Genomic DNA, 25682 nt, shown 5'->3' with positions numbered 1-25682 from the left:
AAGTGCTGGAAACTGCTTCCCCACAGGGCAGAAGGCTACCTCCTGGTGATGTACACCACATCCAAAGGGGGCCCGGGAAGCCCAGAGCCCACCGCCACACTCATCACCCACTTTCCCCAACTGCCCCTCCTGGCATTTGGTTCCGATGTGGACCCACTGTCCTTGGCCGCTAACTGGTCGGTGTCTCCTGCTGTAGGGAGGGGGCCAGGACACAGAGCTCGACTGGCACAGGATGCGGCAGAGCGTTTGTCCCGCTTTGGACTCTGCACATCTATTGATAAGCAGTGATAAGGGGATAACATTTTAAGAGTCACATCATACTATGGCATTATGTTGAAATGGATGAAAATGACCCCAAAAAATGCCTCAATCAAAAATCCCACAATCCCGCACCTCCGGATCTTAAATTCGCACCTGAAAACATACACAGTTGTTCTCAGTGCATCTCTTACCTACTGAAACAACAGAAGCCCCATCCCCTCCTTCCCTCTGTATCGAGGATGCTCCTGAGTGTGAAGCTAGGTGTAGTTTTTCAAAGACAGTCCAGTCTAAGGAAAGAGCCAATTAAAAAAGCTAAAAACCTCGTCTGGCCCAGTCATCATTTTTTGTCCACCACTACTTTTGCCTAAGTCATGACCCTTTCTTCGTGGAGGAAGATGGGGACAGGTGAACCCACATCAGCTGTCAGGCTGGGGCAAGAGGTGGGTACCGCGCTTCCAGGGAGAAAATAGAACCAACCGCCGGCTGAGAAGAAAAAAGTTTCTAACAGCATATGCGCATTTATGAGATGAGAAACTTTCTTTCTGCCGGTTATGGCTAGGACCCCTTTTTGCCTTGTTGCTCCCATGCGGTGTCACACTTTGTAAAGACACTTGTACAAACTGGTAAGTCCTGGTCAGTCCAGCCTTCTGAGGCGGCTGAGATTCCGCCTTCTCGGGGATAATGTAGCAGCTGTCTGGTGTCTGCAGAGGTGAAGCACCCCACGTGTCCGAGCGGGGTGTGCCTCGGACCCGGCAGCAGCGCTGCCTGCCAGCTCTGCCGCACGGGGAGCTTGCCCCTCGGGGAAACTTTCCTTCGGTGACCTCAGCTATGTCGAGCCCCCACATACCTGTACCCCAGGGCTCTGGAGGCACAGAGCATGCTGTCCATGAGCCTGGGCCCTGTCTGTCTGCCCGTGGTCACCTGTAGGACAGTGCTGTGAGCCACAGGGTGGACGGCACGCCCCTTTCCCTCCCATCAGCCTGTCACCAGCTGTTCCCACCAGCCCTCCAGGGCCTGTTGCAGACGGGGTGCCTTCCCCCTTAAATGCAGGCTGGGGTGGGAGGAATGAGGTCTGTGACCCTGAACTTCACTCACTGATGACGCTGTGTCTGCCTCACGCCTCTGCTGGTCAGTGCCTCCGTGGCTGGGAGACCCCGTCATGCTGGATGCTGGGCGGGGTCCCTGGAGGGGACAGCGGGGCACGGCCATACGCTGTAACCCGGAACCTCCCAGCCCCTATCCTGGGGTCTGCCATCTCCTTGCCTCTGGCACCACTGCAGAGTTAATTGGGTTCTGGTGGCCAGGCCTTGTCTAATGTAGTCAGTACACTGGACTTCTTTGCCCAGAATGATCCAGACATCAAGAGTCTCCTATGTCACTCGCCTGGGTTTTGAAGTATGGCCCTAATGGACTGTTCCAGTGACCACAGTATAATACTGATCAAAACTGAGACATCCGGGAAGCAGAGCCTGGATGAAAGAGGGGATGTGCATGAAATACAGACCCTAATGAAGGAGGCACCCAATGCAAACAAATGCATTCAAGTTCCGTTCTCCTAAGAACAACCTTAGGTCCACTTCCAAAGACAGGGGCGGTCACGGGACTGCGTCACTGACCGTGTGAAGCCACGTCAGCAGAACTTGCATTCGGCCTAACAGACCTTCTCCGGAGAAGCTTAGAAGCTCTGCTGGTGTCTGGTTTCACGCGGGGCTGGGGAGCTCACGGTTCCACCCTTCCTTTCCAGACCCTGGAGCAAAGGCCTCCGGCGGGGGAGAGGCTTGCCACAGTGGCAGGGCCTGCAGGGAGAGGGGTCCCAGCGGCTGTGGGATGCGGAGGGGCCAGGGCTGTGCTGGCGCCCCCTTTCCCGGCCACCAGTAACGGCCAGCTTCTAAACGGGCCCCTCCAGTGCGGACGTGCCAGCTTTCAAAGCCGGGGAGGAACGGAGCCTGGTGAACTTCAACCAGAGCACTTGCTAAAGTCATTCCAGAGCACGTCCGTAAGGTGACAGCCGGGTACCCGCAGGTTCTCCTAGTCAGCCCCGCCTGTCACTTTGGGAGGAAACGGTAAAGTGTTCTCAGCCTCGAGAAGGCTGGTGTGGTCACCACGCCTCCACTGGAAACCCCACTGACCTGCCGTCTCTTTCAATCACTTACCAGAAAACAGGTGGCCCCCGTCTTAAAACCAGAGCAGTAAATCGGTGTAATCACCCTCTAACGACTCAGTAACGTGAAGTCACTCATCACCCGTCGCAGTAGCGCTTCTCGTGTTAGATGGGAGTGACACGCACAGCCTAAGAGCTAAGGAAGAATTGCTGGGTTGGAAGGCAGGGCCCCAAAATATGACTGAAACACTCCCAGGACTGGGCAGCAGTTCTCGTGTCCACTAGGCAACACTTAGCTGAATTTCTGTTTCAACCGCTCATTGGCTCAGGATACTAGGAACAGCTAAGACCACACACGCTGGATTATTCAACAGGAAATCAAGTCTTAAAAGAGGAGCGGTGGTTTTTGTGCCAGACCTTCCCAAAAAAAAACTCGCATATTAACAAAAAGCCAACATCTAAATAGACTTTTATTTTTTTTTTCTTTGACTTATTTGGACAGAAAAGAAAACCCATCAGCTTTCATTAGAGTCTCCCTAAGTGTTGGAAACGCATTAAACTCAGAAATAGTGGACCTCGTAGAAAAGCATCACAAATTAAAAATATATTTCTCCATGTGGTAAAAGTGCTTTCAATCCAATTCAAGGACACGGCAAAGGTGTTCTGAAACGCAATTTAAAATTTGGCCTACAATCCGTGGCATCGAATTAAAACCACAGGGCGAGGTGACCATCGTGAGCCTGGGTACAGAAAGGAGGTGGGTGCGAGCATGCTGCCGGCGACACTTAATTCACTGAGTGAGAACAAGGAAGAAAGTCCCAAAGCCTGAGTTTTCGCATCTGTAAAAATGAGGTGGGGGCACGGGAACTGGGTTGAGGGGGAATCATGTCAACTCCAGAAATGACTTGCTTCTTGTCTGTGGGGACAGCCACGCTGGCCGACCACCCTGGCCGAGGTTTTGGTCCAGGTCTCCGAGGGAGACCTGGGCCCCTTGGTCCAGAAAGGCCCCAGTGTCCCAGGAAGTACGCAGAGGTCGTGCTGTCAGCTGCTTGTCATATCGGCCTTTCAGGCCCATGGTGAGCAGGTCCCCGGCCCCACGGGTATCACACCCAACCAAGCTGGGAGAGGGGGCTTTGTGGATGCCACCACACGGTTCTCAGGGGTGCAGTGAGCCTGGAAGACACTGCCTGGTGACCCCACCCGTGGGAGCGAGAATTAGCAAGCGGTCAACCAGAGAGACAGACATTTGCGTGTCTGTCTCAGCCATGCTACGTATTTTGCAAAACAAGTGACTCTCCCAGAGATGACATTCGGGAAAAGCTCGAAGCCCGCGGCCCCCGTGGACCTGACGGAGGGCAACCATGTCTTCTCTGGACACAGGCCGCTGTTTCTGGGCCGGGGCCCGGGCCCCAGACCGTGATCATGCAAGGAGCCATGACTGGGCTGGGGCGAAAGGGGGAGAACAGAAAACAAGAGGGACGTATCCTTTTACAGAAGATCTGAAGCCACAGTAAGAAAATAACCTGAAGATATATTTAAAAATAAAAAACAGCATCCCACTTCACTGCCATTCTGTTGGTGTTTTCCCTGCCTCCCCTATCCACCAGCCTCAGGGGAAATGGGCAGGAAGGCGTCTGTGTCCCAGAAAGGGCCACCGCTGCCTTTGAATCGCCCCAGTTTGTGTTTCTTCTTCTACGAGCCCCATCTGTAGCTGCCCGCACGAGGCAAACGCTGGAAAACCCTCTGGGCTCTGCCACGCACCTGAACGATCTTGGCCACGTGGAGCCAGTCCTGGCTCACTTCCCATCACCTCCAGACACAGCGTGACACTGCACCACGTCACCAGCGTCCTCCCGTCTTTACAGGGCAGAACGTGCTTCGGCTCTGCCTGTCCCTGGCGGCCCCGGTGGCAGCGGCCTCCCAGGTCCCTGTGCTGAGCCCGCTCTCCTGAAGCCTCCGCGGGAGTCGTGAGGGTGGAGCGCCCTGCTCTGGCATCACGGAAGGTCTGGGGTGGCCGCTCTCCGGAGGGAGGACGTGCTCTTCTTTGCATGGAAGCCAGGACAGCGCCATCCTCTGACCAGGTCCATCCTGGTCCCTCCAGAGGCCCCGAGCGCCCCTCCCGGGCTGCAGGCACACGCAGGGCATCTCCGGGTCTCTGGCTGGGCAGGTCGGATGGCAGGCCCCCCCCCCCCCCGACCTGGTCCTTACCTAACCGGGGCCGCACCCGCCCGTGGCCTCAGTGGGCCGGCGATGTGTCCTCCAGGCCCAGCAGCTCCCGCACGAGCCTGTCACCGAACTGCGCCCGGCTGTACCTCTTCACGTGGTAGGCGTCCGACATCTTGTACAGGACGTAGGCGTTGTTGACGGCGATGCTGACGGCAAACCAGAACACTTGCTGCCAGGTCTTGTTTGGTTTGTGAGAAATGAAATACCTGCGAGGACAGCGGGGATGAGAAAGGGGGGCTGGCAGGGCTCGGGCGCCCCATCCCGGAGGGACTCCCGGGAGGCCTCGTGGGGCTGGCGAGATGCTGCCGCGGCTGCGGGGGGGAATCGGGCCGGAGGGGTCAGCTCTCGCGGAGGCTCTGGTACGGAAACTTCAGACCAGGACGGAAACAAGCCCATCAAAGGGTCAGGTGGGAGGAGGCAGGTCGCTGCAGGGGACGCTGAAGCCAGGAGCCAGGCCTCCGGCATCTGGAGGGGCCCAGCCCGTGGGGCTTCCCTGCTTGTGAAGGGCCCTGCTCAACCGCTGTGCTCTGTGCACCCTGAACCATCCCCACGGTGCTCCCTCCTCCCTGAACACACACCTCCTCATTGCCCCCACCTTCCCTGAGACCGAGGACAGGTGTCGCCTCAGGGAAAGCCTTCTCGCCCGAGACTGAGGACAGTGCTCACTGGGGCCCCGCAACTCAGGACCCATCCTGTGCTGCGTCCTCCATCTGCACACGTGGCTTCGTACCCTGAATGCCAACAGTTCGTGGCTTTGCAGCCTCAGTGCCACCGAAGCGCCCGGCCAGAGCTGTCCGGCAGGTGTCTCCTCTGTCTGTGCAGATGTCTCTGTGACCCCCTCACGCGCCAGCAAGGTGCTGGGCACACGGGAGGTGCTGCACAGCCTCCGTCCCGTGACTCCCGCAGGAGCAGGGCTCCCCTGCACACCTGGGGTTTCCAGGACACCAGGTCCCGGTGTTTCCCTCTCCACCAACCGGCAGCCCGGGAGATGCCGATTACCCTTGGAGCGGGCTGAGGAAGTGCCCGGCTGCCTTTCAGGTTAGCCCAACCCTGTTTTAGGTGGGGAGGCTCCATCCCAGTAATTTAATAGTCAGACTGAGGTTCGGCAGGGTTCACTTCTTCAGCTCCAGCTGTGGACAGGAGGGCTCACTTGGAGGTGGCGCCGCGCGTGTGGTCCACACTGTGCACTGACTGTGACACCACAGCTGATGCCGGTGTCCATCCGGATGTGAGATAATTAAGTAACCAGTGATGGAAAACCCACGGCTCAGCGTGACGACGCCTCGGGCCCAAGTGAGTGGTCTGCGGGTGGGGAGGGCAAGAGGCTGGTCTGGGCCGGAGGGACCCAGAGGGGGAGGGGCCCAAGGTGTGCGGAAGTGAAGGGAAGGGGGAGGGGAGGGGCGGGGTGTCCAGAGGTGGGGGCTGCGTGGGCCGGGGTGGGCTGGGGTGGCTGCCGGACTGAGGCCTCAGGGGTTTATCTCACAGGGTCCTCGTGTCTCGGCTCTGAGAGTGGGGAGCCTGCTCGCCCACCCCCCCGGCCCGCGGCGCCGGCCCCTGCGGACGAGCGCACCCACTCACTTGCTGTACTTGTCATCGTACTTGCAGATGTAGCTGAGGTGGGCGGCGAACGCCTCGACAGCCAGCGGGCAGGGGATCTGCCCAGCCCGCCTCCTGATGATCACTCCTGCAGGCAACAGAGAAGGCAGATTCCCTTCTGACCCTCCTCCCACAGACCCCGACTCACAGAACAGAGGGCAGGGGAGGAGATGGAGGAGAACCGCCATCAATGCCCAGCTGAGGACAGCGGGGGCGTGACGGCAGGAAGGTGGCCTTAGGCGGGGAGGGGCTGCTGCCCCCGATGGGGCCTTGAGAGCACAGGAGGAGATCGGGACTCACTTTCCCCCATCTCGCTCCTTCGGGCTCCAGCTCTTTCCGCCAGGGGCCTGAGCGGGGCTGGGAGGAGGAGGCCGCGGAGGTTGGGGAGACCGGGGATCAGCCGTCTCTGCCTGCTCTGCCGGCTTCCATCAGGCAGAGGGAGGAACCAGAGGCTCAGAGGAACCAGGAGCTGCCCTGACCCCAGGCCCTGCAGTTTCAGGCCTCCCAGGACTGGGGGACTGAGGGTGGAAGGAACCCTTTATATCCAGCCGCTCCTGAAGCTCGCTCTCTGACATGCCTTCAAATGCCTCTTTCTACTAAATACCAACAGGAACGCGCCCCAGGGCCCCTGCCAAAGTCTCGGCAAGATTCAAACGTCCCACCGAGCAGGCGTGAGAAGCCAAACAAGACTGACCAGCCTTCCGCACCCCACTGCAGCCGAGCCCCGCCCTGTGCGGGTGTCCATGTGCCCCGGAGGGGATTCAGGGACACGACGCAGGGGATGCCCACGGCACCCTGGAGGCAATACGGGGGACGGGGTAGGACGCCCGCTTCCAGGGAGCAGAGCGCATTCAGGTGTGGTTGGGGTCACACACCGTTTCCTCTGACGGCCTCCCCTGCAGCATGACGTGATCAGAACAGCGCCAGTTTTAAAAAAGGGGTTCGTTCAAGGGCTGTGAAGTTTCAGCACGATGTAAACGGACACAGTGGAAGTAAACACGGCATCTCACCGAGGGACAGGCCGTGGACGAGAACCACACACATCCATTTGCAGAGGCTGAGCTCTAAGCTAAGATCTTTCTTTTTTGTCTCCTGCCCCTGCTCCCCAAATACCAATTTTTCATACTAAATAAAAACCCTGGAGATCTTGTGAGATGTTGAGATGTCTACTCCTAGAGGTGCGGACCGGGGAGGCCTGGGGTGGGACCAGGCAACACACTCCTAAAGCTTCCGGAGGTCAGAGGACCTTGGTGCCCAGGACGGAGCCTCTCCTGGCGGGAGGATTCTGGACGTGTCTGCTTAGGGATGCTCTGTCCCTTCACAGAGGCTCTCCTGTCGGGAGGTACAGCCGCTCGAGCGTTCTCCAAGGCTGGCGCTCTCTTCCTCCAAGGGGGGCTGTCTCTCTGCAACACCCTTCCTGAGGGGACCCATCCCCGCACCTGACTTCAAATCCTAGTGGGTGAAGGCCCCGGATCCCTACTCCGGCCCAGGCACATGGCCGTGGCAGGCCTCCCAGCTCCAGCTCTATTTTAATTTGTCCGACTTTCACTTCCAGCCTCCTCTGGGACTAAAGAGGCCCCTTTTAGGGCTCCATGGAGTCCATGTGGATGTAAGCAGGTCAGCCCATCCCAGAAGGAGACAAAATCCCCTCTATTCTTTTCCCAGAAGCAGAGGACGACTCGCTCTGAGTCATCAGGGCACCCAGCGGGTCAGGCCCTCTCTCCGGGGATGCGGTGCTGGCCGAGGTCCCAGAGCTCCCCGCCTGGTTTCAGCACCGCCAGGGCCGCAGCTCCAGGGCTGCCCCTGCCCCAGACACTCGGCCGCGGGAGGCCTGCTTTCTCTCCCCGTGTCCTCGCCATCCCTTCACCCTTAACATAACATGAGCTTGAATCTCAGGAGAGTGGCTTCAAAAGCCAGGTCTGCATCAATCTCTGAGCATTTTATAATCCAGTCCACCCTCCTCCCTGGGGCTATGATGGATTTTGGACACTATTCCAGCTGCCAGGGATACGACTGCTGTCCTGTAAGATCCTTTTCTGGGGACTGAAAAGCTGTAGCCAGTGGAAACGTTGACAAGAGGTTACCTGATACGTGCTGTCTCTGCCGATACTGTAACCAGGAATGTGTGCAGGGCTCCCTGGCTCGCCCTGGACACTCACAGCCGTATGCGAATCTGTGCACAGACCCTACGTGTCTACCCCTGGGACACTGTGTAGGCCTACACGGGCCTGTGAGAGAGCCATGTGTCTCCACCCTGCAGAGGGCCCGGCTTCCCGCCTCCCCCGGGCTTCTCGTGGCTGGGTTGACATTTCTTCTGCCATTTTGTCGGTCGGAGTGCGTGAGTCGGGCCCCAACTCACGGTCTCATGCGGACTTTCCACATTTACATTCATCTCATGGAATCTGAACCCTAAGTGGGCAAAGAGGGAGCTGGACGGAGATGAGGAGATGACAGACTCCTAATGGATTCTGGAAGAAAAGCCAAAGGATTTGGTTCTCCGTGGGGACATCCCTCGGCAAGTGACAGTGTGTGGCTTTTAAAAAGCTGGTGCATGCACTCAGCCTCTTTGAAAGAGGGCTCATTTCCCCTTAGGAGCTGCAGTAAAGGAGACGAGACCAGTTCCCCAATGTTCATAACTCATTACACATTTTCTAAAATTGGAAATTCTGCTCAACTTTTCGAAGAGTAGATACGGTCACAGTAGAAGAGAGTGTGAAGCTGAGAAGAGTCTTTATGGAGACTTTGTCATCTGGGTAACGGTTCAAACAGGGAAGGAATGGAAGGGTTCTTTGATAAATGGTTCAGGTACAGAGGTAGGGGCTGCTCGGTCAATCAAACCTTGGCACTTAATTAAAAAACAAAAGCAAACCGAAAAAACAGTAGCAGCCCCACTGTTGCCACATATCAAAATAAATTCCTAGGGGGTCACCGCCAAGAGAACAAAATCACACCACGAAACAACCAGGTGAACCTAGACTCACCGGCTTTGGGACAGAGCGGGGGCTTCTAAAGCATGAGAGCACAGAACGTGACAAGCCCACATGGTACGCAGACATGAACACCCTTTGTGTGTTAAAAACACTAAGCTTAAATAGAACCAGAAGGAACACGAATGCAGAAAAATAGCTGCTATAGGCATGACATGTGCTGTCAAATTCAGAAGACAAATACCTCAACAGAAAAGTTGAGAAGAATACAAAGAAATTACTGAAAATTAGCCGATAAACACATGGCGAGATGGTCAACCTTCACCACTAGTCACAGCAATTTATGTTTAAAATTTTGTAGCCTTTTCAGCCAGCAGATTGACAAATTTAGAAAAGAAAAAACATAGTGCTGGTGAAGCAGGAAAGACGCCAGTCCCTCCATGACTCACTGCAGGGGTTGTAAGTACAGCCTCTGGCAAAACGCCACATCAAAAGCCTTTAAAACACGTTCAGATTCTTTGACCCAGTCTTTCTACTTTTAGGTTTATCTTGAGGAAATGATCAAAGATGTACCCAAAGATTTACGTATGAAGATCTTCACTGCATCATAATTCACACTGTGAATAAAACGAGCATTAATAGGGGTGCGATAAAGAAATTATGCTACATCCTAGGAGGTGGTTTTTAAAAATCATGTCTTTGAAGTACACTGGAAGAAAAAGCATGTCCTTTCATTAAAAAACAAATGGGGGGGAGGGCAGAGCTCAGTGGCAGAGCACATGCTTTGCATGTACGAGGTCCTGGGTTCAGTCCCCAATACCTCCATCAATCAGTCAGTCAAATCAATCAACTAATCAAAAAAAACTAAGCACCCCCTCCCCCCAGAAAAACAACTAAAACAATTTTTTAAAAAGCAAAATTAAAAAAGTTGATTCTAGGATATGGACCAGGAAAAGGGTTCCCCGTGGGGAGCACGCTGGCCACACAGCCTGAGCTCTGCAAGCCCCAGCTGCCACGCCCAGGGTCTCCACCCAGCCTGGCTCACAGGGGCTCACACACCCCGTGCTGGGAGCTCTGCCCACAGGCCCTGGGAGGGACCAGGGGCCTGGGGGTGGGGGTCAGTCTACAGGGACGCTGTGGGCACACTCCTTGGGACTTTTAAGGGCATCTAGGGTTTGGGAATTTACGATGTATAACTGAGTATGTCCTTTACAAATGGGAACTGGAACTGAGCGGAACACAAACACCAGTTTCAGCATATTTAAAAATCAACCTGTCCAGTGCACAAAGTCCTGGGTTCAATCCCCAGTACCTCCACTAAAAAAAAAAAATTAACCAAAAAAATACCTAAATAAACCTAATTACCACCCTCCTCCAAAAAAAATAAAATAAAATAAACCACCAAAACAAAAAATCAACCCGCCCAGTTTTCTCTCCTGCCCCCTGGGTAGCCTGCTGCCTCATCCCGCTGGACTCTGATCTACGGGCCCCGTCCCTGAGACTGGAGCTTTCAGGTCTGTCATCTCAAATCTCACCGCAGGCTTTCCCCTCACCTCCCCACATGCAGTCTCTTTCTCGTCACTCCCTCGTTTCACTCCGCTCAGACTAGCGCAGATGTCCTGCTTCAGGACATCCGTGCAGAGCCCGTCACCTCAGCTAGCCTGGTAGGTACCAGCTCCGGCACCGTCACCGGCACAGGAGCCTGGACTCGCTCCGGCCCCACCCGTCAGGGAGCAAAGTCCAGCTCAAACTTGCCCTCAGCTGACAAGGTCAATTCCAAACCTCTCCTCTAAGCGCCTGGACAGAACACTGGAAGAGGGGGGCTTCCTACACCCTCCACAGCTCAGTGGGATAATGACACCCAAGTACTTGAGTCCCTGGATTGTAACTGTCACTGAGACATAACGTGACTTAGGTGTGGGGGGTACTCAGGGACGGGAATGAATGAACAGACCCTAAAGACACACACGTGTATGTATCAAACACACATCACATATACACCCACCACACACATGCAGACACACACACAGACACCTGAGCTCCCCGGCAATGTTCCCTCAGTAGCAAAGAGGAAAGATGTCTTACTGGGAAGGAACACAGGGGACTTTTCAAATAACGCCACAACTGTAAATGTTTTGGTAAAGTGTCCCTTTGTCATTGCAATTTCCTTTTCTGCAGTTTCATGATGTTTTAGCGGCAGGTTAACTTACATACAGCCTCCTTGCTAAACAAATCCCTGTTATGAATGGACTTTAAATCCCAGGGGAAATTAATGATGCTAGAAACACAACACCCAAAAAACCCCAAGCAAGTGATGAACTTCTAAGGAAGATACTGTCAAGATGAGAAAGGCGATTGTTTTTCCTGCCCATCAGAATAGAGCTTTCGCAGAATCCCAGAAGCTAAAGTGATGCTGCTCAAACGCAGCCCAGTGTCACACCCACGGTCACCCCCACGGGTGACCTGGGGGACCTGCAGGAGGCTGCATCAGCCACCCATAATGCCTGCTTCGTGGCTTCTCTTGACAGCTGGCGGGGAATGGGGAGCTGCCGGCCCGCCAGCCCGGGATGCTCTCGCCTCCCTGGGAGATGCAGCAGCCATTACTACGTGGCCCAGAAGCTGCAAGGTGAGCACAGCCTGTCCCCAGAGCGGCATAACCTCCCTCTGCCCCCCTGGCCCGGGGTCACCCACCTCCCTTGGCCCCGCGCCCACGATGCACCCACCTTGTTGAACGGGCGAGTAGGCGTTGGTGAGGAAGCGGAAGGGCCCCTTGTTGTACCAGCAGATCAGAGACATGCTCCCCTTGGTCCGGATCTGGTGCTGGCCGCGGGCGGGCGGCGAGGCCGGGTCGCTCAGCATGGACGGCGGCAGGCCGGTGCAGTCGCTCTTCCGGGGACTGAGCAGGCCGCAGCAGTAGATCCCTGCAGGGACACAGCACCGCACGCGCCCTCAGAGCGGCTGCCCGGCCCCGCGCACGCCCTGCGCTGCGGGGACCAGCCCTCTGCGAGTTCCCCTGGGAGAGATGCTGAAGTCGGGGGGCTTGCACCCCAGAAGTGCGGTCTCCCCCAGCCTCTGGAAGTCATAACACAAGCAGGGAGTGGACGGTAATGACCAGCAGCAGCGCTGAGCCTGTGCACCCAGCATCCCATCTGCTCACGTCATGCACAGGAACTGCAGGCTCCCAGCCGGGCGGGCAAAGACAGGTGTTATAAGCACAGGTCTGTCTGCTGTCTAAACCTCACCGCAGTCGTTCACCCCGATGCTCTCACCAAGACTCGCCGTCTTCAGGCACCCGGGGCAGCCCCACCGCGTGGAGCCAGGGAGATGCGGGGGGGTGAACCATCACAAGCTGTGCACTGCGCAGGGGTCCTGCCTGGGCAGTGCCAGTGGGTGGTGGAGCTTCCTGAGGGAGGACCCTGACCGGGGCCTCTGGAGCCCAGAGTGTCCTACAGGGGCAGGACGAGTAGGAACAAGGAAGGTTCTCTAAATTCTGCCTGGAGTCAAGGACTTCCTCAGCCCTCCCTGCTTGTGGGCCCCCCCACTTCTCCCCACGCCTGGAGGGGATGTGAGGTGGCACTTTGACGGCAGCCCCCGGGCTCACTGATACAATCGGCAGTGACTGGAAACATTCCACATTCCACACCTGCGCTTTCCTCATCACTGCATCCCACCCAGATGCTGGAAGGACCATCTGATGGAGCCCTGTCTTCCTCCTGGCCGGGGGAGCAGCAGCGGGTGCGGGGTAAGACCCACTGGGGGCACACCCAGCCTTGTCGCCCAGAAGAAGAGGGCTCGCATCTCCGCAGATCCAACCACCCAAACTCCGCTGGCCTTGAGATTTAAAAGGAACCACCTATCTTTAAAACAAGGAAGAGGATTAGACGAAAGAGGATAAGATGTTTTAAATCACCCATCAGGCTCGGGAGACACAGCCTGCCAAAGAGCAGCTGCATTTTCCTAACTTATGAGAACAGCGATGCGTACATGAATGTCTTTCCTGGCCGTCATTTTACAAAACAGTCCCTGCGCAGCCAGGAGGGACAGCCAGACCCTCCCATGACCCCGTCTTCCACCCTAGCTGCTCACTAGCACCCCCGGGGGCACCAGCCCAGACAAGGCCCACAGAGTCCCTGGGGGTGGGCGCAGCCCTCTGCGTGGGGGATGAGCAGGAGCCCCTCCCTGCGTGCTTGTCATCGCAGGGGAAGCCCGGGAGCCCTGTGGGGGGGATCCCTCGCCTTACGTGCTTTTAACAAACAGGCATGAAATCTTTCTCTGCTCTTGGAAAAACTGAAACTCCATGTCTAATTTTTCTGTTCTACGAGAAGATTCTCCTCCATCCTCCCCTAATTCCCTGGGCAGGAAAGGGTCTCCTTCCCAGAACACAGGCCGGCATGCCCCAGCTCTTGGGAACAGCAGTGATGGCCCCCGGCATCCTTACCCTGCACCCCGCCAGTGCCACCCCACAGACCTAAGCCGCTCCTGACCACACCACCTGCCTCTCGGTCCAGGTGATGGAGCACACGCAGTGTGAGGCAGGCAGCGGGCCCAGAGGGCACACGAGTGCTCTCAGGGAAGTTCTGGGGACCCCCGGCTTCATTCCACGCACATGACACTCCCACTGGGGCCTGCGAGAGCAGGCGAGAGGGCAGGGTGGCCCTGGCTCTCACCCGATGATCTAACACGGGAACCGCTGTGCTGGGTTAATGTGCATTAGGGCCGGTTTTCTCCAGCTGACTTCCACAGCCCCTCTTCACATAGTCTGATCTCTCCACACTGAGTTCTCTCAACACTTAAACCCTGAGCCCTGCTGGGGTCAGACTTGCCGATGGGTGAGACACAGCCCGGGCCAGCAGGAGCCCCAGGTCCAGGGGCTGCCTCCTCATCGCAGCTGCTGAGGCCACAGGTCAAAGCTGCTGGCTCCCCATTACGCAAGAGGGCTGGCTTTTAAGGCCAGACATCAGATCCGTTGCTAAGCAACAGGTCTGCAATCCCGGCGGCTGGAGGAGCTGAGTGGGGGCTTTCTGTGTTTCTCTTGAGAGGAACGGATGTAAATCCCAAACGCAGGATGAGGTGAAGGCAGGTGCCAGGCTGCCGGGCTCGGCTGGGGTCTGGTTCTATGGGCCCGTTTCTGCCAGGGCCACAGAAGGCTTGCCCGATCTTTGCAACAAACCAGCCAGGCGTCTCGGCCCTGAGGGGAGCACACACCTCCCCGAGGCCCGCTGCATCACCGCTGTGCTAATAACCCGCACCATTCTCTGCCGCGTCTACACGATCCCCGTCTGCCCGCCGGAAGGGCAGCCTCACAGACGGGCGAGGACGGGAGGGGAGCTCAGCCTTCCTGAGAGCCTTAGTAGGACCCATGCCTTGGTGCTACAGATTGAGTATCTGTGACCCCCCAAAATCCCTATGTTGAAAACCTAATGCCTGAGGGGACGGTACCTGGAGGTGGGCCTCGGGGAGGTGCTGGGGCCCTGAGGGTGGTGCCCTCGCAAGGGGATTAGTGCCCTTGTAAGAGAGGCCCCACAGAGCTCGCCTGCCCTGCTCATGCGAGGATGCAACGAGAAGTCTGCGACCTGGAAGAGGGCCTCACCCGACCATGCTGGCACCCCGGTCTTGGACTCCCGGCCTCCAGGACTGTGAGCAATAAACTACTGTCGTCTGTAAGCCGCCCCCACAGAGGTACTTTGCTTCAGCAGCCTGAAGGGACTAAAACACTAGAAAGTCTGCTTGGGTGGCCCTGGCCTTACAACAAAGGACACAGAGAGGCACGTGGAAGTCTGGGCAGAACTCTGCACTGACCTCTCCCCCAGACCCCGAGCCTGAGCCTGGATCCCTCTCGATCTCTGGTGCCCAGTAGGGTGCAGGCCTGCAGCAGGGCCTCCTCCCCAGCACCCCGTGGTCTGGGCTGCCCTCCACATCCCTGGCCCCTCAGCCTCACCCAGCATGGCTCCCAGTCGGGGAGGGGCCGTGCTCAGCCCCGCTCACCCCTGGACAAACCTTGCTTCTCAAACTCCTCGAACAGGGTCAGGCTGGTGATGCTGGGTCCGGTGAAGATGATGTAGTTCCTCCCGGCCGCGTTCCGGCACAGGCTCCTGGCCACCATGCCATGCAGCTGCGGCTTATTCTTCAGCGCATCCAGCCCGTCAGGGCCCCCGCCTTCCTTCAGGTGGACGTAAATCTTCAAGAGAAACACACTGGGGTCAGGGAGCTCACAGTGTTATCAGGCTGGGGCCCAACCCTCCAGGAAGCACAGGCTTCTGTCGTGGGCTGGGCATGTGTGGGAAAGCCACCCCGCCTTGGGCCACTGGTTCCGCAGCCCCGACGGTCACGGCCCCGTCACCTCCGCAGCCCAGAGGCCCTGGGTCACTCCCAAGGCTACCCTGCAGCCCGGAGAGCTGGTGGCTCAGCCCGAGACTCTTCAGCTTGGAAACGTGAAGGCAGAGAAGGAAAAGGTCAAATAGTTACAAGTCATGAACTTGGCAGATGAGGTCAAGTGCAGACACATCCCTGGTTCTGAAACACAGGAGCCACTTACGTTCACAGCAAAGGGAAGGAAAGGCTACCTCACCTGTAAGGGATAAACTTATCTGTGCACTTTCCGCTTGAACACAGCTTTTTAATTCACAAAGTATGTCCACAGTGATGGTTTCCCTTACTGTTTGCAGAAACCGCCTTGCGGGGAGAAGAGACAGTATTCACTTCATACCGCAGAGGGGAGACGGGATATGGGATTTAAAACTCATCTGAGGTCCCAGGACCGGCAAAGAGGATGTGCTGGAATTAGGGTGCAATTTTCAAGCTCTCTGTCCCGTGAACGTCACCCATGGACATCACCTGAGGGGTAGACGCAGGAAATGGCAGTGGAACCGAGAAGTGTGTGGTCCTCCCTACGGCTGAGGGAGCCACGAAGAGTCACCGTATGGTTAGGAACTACTGCCCTCCCTGAAGGAGAGGAGTTTTTCTCATGGAGTGTTCCAGGTGCCTCTGTGATCGGCGTTTCACAAGCCAGCGGTGCCCTCTGTGCCTGTCGGGGACCGGGACCAATGGCTGACGGGTAATGAGGATCACCCTGACCGTCCCTGAGGCACAGACACGCTGAGGTCAGGACTGCCCACGCAGAAACCTCAGAAACCGTGACGGACCCCAGCGAGGACCAGGCACTTGGTCAAGTGACCTTGGACGATCACACGCAAAATACAGCGTCCGATGTTCCTGAGGCAGATGAAGAGCAGGAGAGTGCAGGTCTAATTCTAAAAGCAGCTCCTCTTTGAGGGCTAATTCTGTCCCGAGAACTCACCCGAGACGTCCCTAGGGTGGACCCGACTCCCTCGCCGCCTGGGAGGCAGCGGCTGGACAGCTCCGAACATTTTTTGTAGATCCCTTGGCAGGACCCCAACATTTCATCCTGGGGTCTTTATGCCTTCACCACCTCAACCCTCAGAAGGAGTCCCTCGGGAAGAGGGTAAAACACCGAGATAGAGAAGCCCATCGTTTCTGCCACCTGCCCCGTGTGGTTCTGCCTGAGCAAGGACGTCTCAGGACTGGCCTTCGCTCCCTCAGCAAGAGCTCACAGCCGTGGGTTTCCACACCTAAGGCCAGCTCCGACTCTCACCCTCACCCAGACATCCTGCCTGGACTCTCGTCACAACCTCGCTGGGCACTGTGTGTCCCCAAACATACCTTAGGGTCAGTTAGTTTTGTCCCATGTGCCTTCTGAAAGGAAATCCCCCATCCAAACCCACGATTCTCCCCCGGGAGCAGAAGGTGTGTTGTTGGAACCTCTCGGCCCAACCCTGACAATACCCCCGCGTGGTCTCCAGGGTCCTCCCTGAGAAGCAGGCCGTCCCCTGGTCCGCTCAGCCCCAGGCAGGCAGCGTTCAACAGGATGAAAGGTCAAGTCCTGCGCCCAAGTTTAAACCCTTACCTGCCTCCAGGACAGCATGCAAGAAGTGAGGCTTGGCAAGAAAAGGTTTAGAAAACAAACAAAAACACTCAAACCTTAGAGATGGGCGGCTTCAGGCATCGGACACCACGACCAAGAAGTTAACGGGGATCGCGGCGGCCTCAAAGACAAGGGTGGTGGCTGTCTCATTCCTCTTGGTCATATCATGATCGGTTCTCCTGGAGGCCACACTCTCCAAGGCATAAAGCGAAGTGGGATGGGTTCGCGGATCTGTGGTGGGGCTGCCCTGACAAGGTACCCCACAGAGGACCACGGAAGGACCCAAGAGCTCTTCTCTGGCTAGAGAGCTGTGCTGCGGAATGGTTAAGAGCTTTCCAAGGCAGAACCCAGACGAAGGTCTACAAAGGCTAGAAAACGGATCCGCTAGCATCAGAGCCCTGACTTACACTCAGAACTCCCCAGACACTGACAAGCCCAGCGGTCCCCCAGGAGGTCTGAACTCCCCACGCCGAGACGCTGAGGTTTCCTGCACACCGTCAGTGGTTACCTGGCTCTCAGCTTCGGATGCAGCAGGTGTATGTCAGTGTCAGAGGGTGGCCCAGAAACACACGTGCCAACCTCGGATGCCCCAGCAAAGCAGCACACAAGACAGCGCCCCTCCCGGGGAAGCTGCAGCCCTCGATTCACGAGGGGAGGCCGACCTGGCGTGAGCAGCGCCACACGTGGCCACCTCAGGGCGACCTGCGGCAGCAGAATCACCCTGCCCTGCTTCAGTCCTAATAGCGAAAGGGGCCAGTGTCTAAATTCAGAGAACACTGCTTCTCTCCTAGAGCTAATAACCCGGAGAGCATTACTTCTTTCTAGTGGTTTCTTGTCAAGAGCTTTACCAGCTGAGGCACTGGGTGAGCCAGAGCTTTGCTATCTCATTTTTAGCGATAAAGTCAGTGTTTGGGAAGGCACATTATCCAGGGTAACTTGGGCCTTAAAGCACGGTATGCCTTCAAAACGTCACCCCTCTGATTTCCAGACCAGACTCGGTTGCACGGGTTCTCCCCCGCCCTCTCTGCTCTCTTTGGAAGCGTGGGTGCCCTCTGGGTTGGGGGAGTGGCGAAGGGGTGACAGGCGGGGCCACGTGGACCTGCCACAGTCCCTGTTGGGACGATGCTGGGAATGGAACCGGAGCACCTCTGGGGAACAGCGAATCGTTCCCACGTCCCCCAGGGACCAGCCACCTCTCATCACGAGACACGTGTCAAAGTACGTAAGCAGGTAACAGAAGGCAACGGGGCGCTTCCTGCCTTGAACTCACCCCCGTCAGGGTGGAGGAGGCCCAAGGCAGTGGCTGCAAATTACCAGCGATTTGCAACCCTTCCCAGTCGCCGGAGCAGCAAGACATCCAGAGAGATCACGTCACAGAGGCCCCCTCCCACCTCCCGGGCACAGGGAAGGCACTGCACGCCCCATCAGCAGACACTGCTTCCCTAGAAACTAAGGCAGGTCAGGACTGCACTGTGACTTCCGTGGGCCCTTTCGCTTCCATGGGCCCTTTCGCTTCCATGGGCCTCTTCCTCCAGGGAAAAATATTTAACATATTTTATAACTGTGCGAGCATACAGATAAATAAATTAATGTAACATATTAAAGCACTTTCTTCAACTTACAAGTTTTTTTCCTCCTTCTGATTTTTAAAAGAATATTTTTTGGAGGGGGAGGTAATCAGGTTTATTTATTTATTTAAATCATTTTATTTTGTTGGGGGGGTTTTATTAATTTATAAATTAGGTTTATTTATTTGCTTTTTTTTAGTGGAAGTACTGGGGATTGAACCCAGGACCTCGTGTATGCTAAACATGCGCTCTACCACTGAGCTATGTCCTCCCCGCCAGATTTTAAAAGAAACAGAAATATTTTCGTAGGCCCCTTAAAGTATTGTGACCCTCAGCCCTGTTCCTGCATTGCCTGATGGAGAATCAGGCCCGGGTAGGAAGGGGAGTGAGGAACATGAAGGCAATGACGTGGGGGCGGTGGCTGGAGGTGGTGTGGGCAGGACCCAGGACCCCATGCTGAGTGTGAGGTGCCTGAGGGACACCCAAGCAGAAGCCACAGACCAAGGAAGGCGTACATCGGAGACGGTCAGGGAAGAGGCTATCGGGGAGGGGAAGGCTCATGGCACTGGGTGTGTGAGATCTTGAGGGGCTAAGCCAGACACCTGGGGTCACCAGCCGCCGGGGGGCAGGAGGAGGAAGCGATCAAGAAGGTGCAATAATCCGGCTGGAAACTCGTGAAGAGTAGTGAGTGGACGGACCCTGGTGATGCCCGCAAGGTCATGAAACTCGAGGCCAAACTGGGACAGATTCTCACGACACATGATTGCAAGTGCAGGCTGACGACGATTTCTACCTTCACGCACGCAGCCGTCCTCTCCTTTCACAGCTCGTCTGACATCCACGTTCAAATTTAGACACACTGTGCGTTTGCTGCTGTTTGCTTTATGCTGCTTTACGTAGCACCAGAAGCCTGGCGGTTTTCACAAGACCCACGTTTCCCTCACGGTTCTGCAGGGCCCGGAGGGAGCTCTGCTCAGGGAATTGCAGCCTGCAGTCAAAGCGTCGCTGGCTGTGTGCTCATCTGGGACTCGGGGTCCCCCTCCAGGCTCCGTCAGTGCTCCCCTGTGGCCACAGAACTGAGCCCTGTTCCTGCCGGGGTGCAAGGGGTGGCTCTCAGTTCCCAGGGGCCACCTGCCTCCTCCCTACACGGCCCCTCCATCCTCAAAGCCAGCAGCGGAGACTCTCCTTTGAGTTGACTCCCCCTCAGGCTCCAAATCTCTTTGCCCCAAAGAGCCCTGGTCCTTTTAAAGGCTCACCTCATTCGGTCAGACCCACCCAGGATCCTGCCTTTTTAAAAATCAATGGATCGAGGACAATCATACAAGCAAAACCACAGTCTCTGCACAGCAACCTCAGATCAGTGTTGGAGTGAATGGCTGGGAGGAGGCATTCACACACCGTGGGCAGGAGTCCCTGGGGCATCTCTGAGTTCTGCCGGCCGCCCACAGGGACACACTGCCCCAACAGTCACACTTCCATGGACACAAAGAACCCAAACACCGTGGCTGATAAAGGGGGTGCTCCCCCACCTTATTAAAACCAGCAGAGTGGTGATGACATCAACTTTATTCTCTGGGAAATAAACTGACTTCAATGCCCAGTGTGTGTAGACCAACAGCTACACTTCCTTCCCCGAACACCCCATACTGGTGCGGGTTTGGGAGCGTTTACTGCTGCTGGGAACACTACCGTGGTACAATCTTTCTGCATGTTGTGTCTTTATGTATAGATACGTGGACTATATCCTTAAGGGGCTATTTCTATGTGTCGGAATTATAGCTATTTTGAGGTTTTTATGTTTTTGATGCTAAACATACAGTCCAATGTAATCAGCACAAGACAAATTAAACAGAATTATAGAAGACCCTCCCAATCAGGATTACCCAAGCGCCGGCCCAGGCAGAACTCGCACATGCTCCCGAGACAGCCCCGAGCCAAGTTCGTGGTTGTTCACATGCAGGGTGTTAAGCATATTATAGATGATAAGAGCCTCTTGTTCTCCTGGGAATAACGCATTTCTCCAAAAGCCCATGACACATGGTGGGGTTACAGGACCATCTCAGAATTACTTCGCTTAACTGGCCCATGCTGGCAAGTCAGAACATTTCCCCAGGTTCCAGCCAGTCTCTCCCCAAGGAGCAGACACTTAGCTGCTCCACTGCCAGAAGGGGAGAGGTACGGGGCTGAACGTCTTTCTGTCTCTGTTAGTAAGTCTGGAAGCAGACTGAGGCTGAGAAGAGGCATCAGTGCGAGTCCAAGGAGGGTCCCCAATTTGTGGCACTCATTACTATAAAATAATGAGTTAACTTTTAAAGTGAATATTAAATTGGATCAACATTTAAATAAGTAACATTAAAAAACAGTCACCTCAGAAGTCCCAGTTAAGGGGCATAATTTCCAATGAACTGGTACCTGGGCATCAAAAGGCCACGAGAGGGCTCAACCTGCCAGGCCAGTGCCACAGGGCCAGCCTGGTCCAGCACCCACTGGTCTGGGCTTAGCTGGTCAACCTGCGCCCCGTAGCTGGATGAAGGAACCTATAACTCTATGAGAAAAACCATAACCTTCCATGGAATCCCATCCCGACCACGTACCATTGCTATGACCGGTGAAGATCGGCGGACGGTCGTGTGCGGACTTGAAGGCCTGCCTTACAGAATCCCATCGGTAGTTTGAGAAAGGCAGCATCACTGAGCACCCACACACATTCATACACCGCGTGGGGTGCTCCCAAAAGACGACGCCAAGGAAACGCCGTTCACTTCAATGTGTAATCGCTGCCTGACCGGCTTTTCAAACACCTCTCCCCCACCATCCACTCAAATCGAGAGCATCGTAACACGAGAACAGTTCCTCCAGCAAGCAGAGGCCTGGGTCAGCTTCTGTCACCAGGGAAGTGGAATCTGAGGTAGGGACTTTTGCTTTATTTTGAGCTATTTTATTTTTATTTATTTATTTTTTATTGAAACGTAGTCAGTTACAATGTGTCAATTTCTGGTGTGCAGCATAATGCTCCAGACATATATTTGTTTTCATATTCTTTATCGTGACAGGTTACTACAAGATACTGAATACAGTTCCCTGCACTATACAGAAGGACCTTGTTGTTTGTCTATTTTATATATAGTAGTTGGTGTCTGCAAATCTTGAACTCCCCATTTATCCCTTCCCACCCCCCTTCCCCCCCCCGGTTACTGTACTAATGTGAGTCTGTTTCTGTTTTGTAGATGAGTTGATAGTGTCCTTTCTTCTCTTTTTTCAGAGTCCACATATGAGTGATCTCATAGGGTATTTTTCTTTCTCTTTCTGGCCTCCTTCACTTTGAATGATGAGGTAAAGACTCTTACTATCTGAGCTACAAGCTTGTTTGACCAGTGTCTTCAGGGCAGAAAAAAAAAAGGTATCTTTCAGTTGCCAAGTTTTTCACTTTTCCTTAAAAAAAAGTTTTTCTTGTTCCAATGCTTTATCAACTTTTCCATACACCGATTTGGAAAGGGAGGGAAGAAAATTTATTAATATCAAATAAATATTAATAAATAAATTAATAAATATTAATAAAATTTATGATTAATCTATGGAATTACATCTTGCCCTAAGATGTGATTATAATGTTGTGTATTTTCTATTGACACCTTAACAGGAAGTCTCAGGGAATCTGGACCCCAGTAGTAACACCTTGGTTGATGCACGCACCCTACTTCTGAAAAGCTCCAAGACCTCAAGAGGTGGGACCTAGTTCATTGTTCCCCCTTCCTTCTCAAAAGGACACTGGTGACAGCTGGTCATTGATGAACTCGAGGGTCACTAAGATGTACCAGCTGATGATTCCACCTAACAGTCACTCAGCTTTGGTGCCCTGTCTCCAGGGAGACTCTGGCTCAGCTACGCTGGCCTTGACCACCGACCCTACTTCTCTTGCAATCAGAAGAGAACTGGGCTCCTGCACTGTCGGCGCAGGGCATGTCTGGGCACGGGGGAATCTCTCATCAGTACTGGGGTCTTTTGCTTGTTAGCACTGCAGGGGGCAGGTGGAGGCTGTAATCCCAGCAGCGGGGCGACAGCACAAGAGGGCATGGTCTACACTCATGGAAACCACGCCGAACGAGGGCAGGAGGTGGGTGGAGCTGTCACCAGCATTGGGGGGGATGGCCACGCGTTAGAGCCGTAAAGTTTAACTGATGTTCACTCACCACGAGAGGAATGGATTCTGGAAAGGAGACGGTGAGGGCATAATCCCTGGATTCAAAGGCATGGGGTCTGCCGTTTATCGGCCTGTGTGATTTGGGGCAAGTTACTTAATTGCTCTGAGCCTTGGTTTCCTCACCTGCAAGGATAATGATGCTCTGTCCCTCGCAAGGCCACTGTCTTTAAGTGAAAGCTGTGTACACAGAAGAGTCTTTTTTTTTATGGCAAAGCTCCACATCTGCGCTGTTGTCTCTAGACACATGTGGCTGCTTTAATTTAAATGAACTAAAATTAAGTAAAATGAAAAATTCAATTCCTCAGTCGCACCAGGTTGAGTACTCAGCAGTCACGTGGGGCGAGTGGCTGCCCGGGTGGAGGGCACAGGTCCAGGACATTCCATCATCACGGAAAGTTCTGCTGGACAGCGCTGCCTCATGCCACCCTTGGTTCATCAGCTCGGTGTTCCAGCAAAGCCTCCAAGCCATCGCCTTACTGATGGTTTTCAGGAACAGCTTTTTTCCATGTTGCCTCTCACCACGACCCCGGCCAGGAGGGGCTCATACACTTAGTCTGTTCTCTGCCCCGTCCTCTGGCTGCACCCTCAGCGCTACAGATCCTTACAAACCCCCCGCTTTTATTTCATTACAAAGCTCAAGTCCCAGCGAGTCTGTCTTTCAAAGTGATGGATCGGAGGAGGGACGGGTGCTAGCATTCTGCGGGCTGTCTGCACCCCTCACGTCAGTGCAGTGCCTGGGGGAGAGGGCCAGGGTTCATTCTACTCCAGTTGCTGTCTGATTCGCTTTTACAGGCACCTAATTACTGTCGTCTTTGCTTCCCTACCTGGGAAGGCAGGCTGGGCCACCTCACCCCTTCGACAGACTGAGGAAGAGATCAGTGCTCAGTCACCTGCTCAAGGACACTCAGAGAGGTCAGTGACAGATGTCCTGTGCCCCAGCCAACTCCGACCGGTGACACAAGCACACCCAACCTGGACAGGATGGAAGCGGCATCCTGGCCACTGCACAGATAAACAGATGGCGAAATGCCCTGCCCCGTTTTTGACTCCATGAGCAAAATTCACTCAAGTTAATGAGTTCCATTCTGAGCCTCGTTTTTCAAACGAATCCAGCTAGTTATGGGTCAGGGGCAATTTACTAGTACATTAAAAAAATTAAAAATCAAATAAGAGAAAAAAACTTGAGGGTAAATTCCCAGGCTTTGGTGCCCAATCTCCAGGGAAAATCTCTAGACAGGCAAAGCTGAAGAAGCCATGGCCCCCGCCCCCTAGGAGTTTAGAGTCGAGGGTGGTCAACAGCAGGGAACCCCTGACACAGCAGGCCGTGTGAGCCAGGTGGCTAACAGAAATCCCTCTGCAGTGGAACCAATAGGATGTAGACAGGGATACAGAGAGAGACCTATCTATCTAGCTAGCTATCCACCTATCAACAGACAGAGATGTACTTATTTCAAGGAATTGATTGTGTGATTATGAAGGTTCCTTAAGTCCAAAATCTGCAGAAAAGCCTGGCAGGCTGGAGACCCAGGGAAGAGCTGCAGTTCACATCCAAAGGCTGCCTGCTGGCAGAATTTCCTCTCTTTCCAGGGAGGTTTGTCTTTTTCCATTTAGGCCATCAACTGATTGGACGAGGCCCACCCACATGATGGAGAGCAATCTGCTTTACTCAAAGTCTACTGATTTAAACATTAATGTCATCTAAAAATACCTCCACTGGAACATCCAGAATGGTGTCTGACCAAATATCTGGGTGCTGTGGCCCAGTAAAATTGACACAAAATGATCCAACACACTCTCCAAATCCTGCTGACATCAGAGGGTAAAGTCAGAAAGGCTGGGTCAGGAACGAGGTAACAGAGAGTGGGTGCTCATGGGCACCCAGCACCCTCTCAGAGCTGTCTGACAACTGACTGCCCGGAAACGTCACATGTGACCAAAAGCACGACTCTTGCATAGAATGTAGACAGACAGATGGCTTTGGAACCAATGGCTGAGAAGCACATACACTGCCCTGGCCAGTCACCTGCTTGTAACCAGGAATAGAGCAGCCTGACCAGGGGAAAGGTGAACAGTGCTGACCATTCAACCAGACCAGGAGGCCAGGTGACCCCTCCTCTGAGCTCCAGCAACACCGACGATGTATCTGCAAGGTGACTTCGCTGGCAGAGAGGTCACTATTTTTACATGATAGTAGATCATCCCCCAGCTAAGAGATATGTTCCCAGCTGTTTGGGATGATGAAAAAGTTTTGGAAATGGATAGTGGGGATGGCTGCACAGCACTGTGAATATACCAACGCCATTTAATTGTACACTTAAAAATGGTTAAATGGGGGAATGGAATTTGGTGCAGCCACTATGGAAAACAGTATGGAGATTCCTTAAAAAAACTAAAATTAAACTTACCCGATGATCCAGCAATCCCACTCCTGGGCATATGTCTGGAAAACTCCTATTTGAAAAGATACATGCACCCCAATGTTCATAGCAGCACTGTTCATAACAGCCAAGACACAGAAGCAACTTTTAAATGTCCATCAACAGATGACTGGATAAAGAAGATGTGGTACACACACACACACACACACACACACACACACACACACACAGGAACACTACTCACCCATAAAAAAGAATGAAATACTGCCATTTGCAGCAACATGGATGGACCTAGAGGTTATCATGCTTAGTGAAGCAAGTTAGACAGAGAAAGACAAATATCACATAATATCACTTAAATGTGGAATCTAAAAAAAATGACACAAATGAACTTATTTACAAAACAGAACAGACTCACAGATATAGAAAACAAACTTACTGTTATCAAAGGGGAAAGAATGGGGGGAGGGATAAATTGGGAG

At 54.4% G+C, this 25682-nt stretch overlaps 1 protein-coding gene across 2 annotated transcripts in view; it reads right to left on the bottom strand.

The window, feature by feature from the left end:
• Positions 1-2885: 2885 nt before the first annotated feature.
• The window catches only part of PGBD5 (piggyBac transposable element derived 5), an 81259-nt gene continuing 58462 nt past the window's right edge, over positions 2886-25682 (bottom strand). Inside the window, exons 4-7 of one of the 2 annotated variants that reach the window (XM_015246228.3) lie at positions 15109-15289; positions 11835-12032; positions 6167-6272; positions 2886-4794 (exon numbers count right to left, since the gene is read on the bottom strand). In XM_015246228.3, the coding sequence (XP_015101714.2) occupies positions 4599-4794; positions 6167-6272; positions 11835-12032; positions 15109-15289 (681 nt within the window). In that variant the 3' untranslated portion in view covers positions 2886-4598. The remainder of the gene's footprint in view (positions 4795-6166; positions 6273-11834; positions 12033-15108; positions 15290-25682) is intronic. The other variant, XM_072972282.1, reaches the window with a different exon arrangement.

The sequence above is a fragment of the Vicugna pacos genome, chromosome 11, assembly GCF_048564905.1.
Source record: "Vicugna pacos chromosome 11, VicPac4, whole genome shotgun sequence".
Taxonomy (NCBI): Eukaryota; Metazoa; Chordata; class Mammalia; order Artiodactyla; family Camelidae; genus Vicugna; species Vicugna pacos.
The sequence above is the reverse complement of the archived record's forward strand: the minus strand, read 5'-3'. Positions and strand labels throughout refer to the sequence as shown.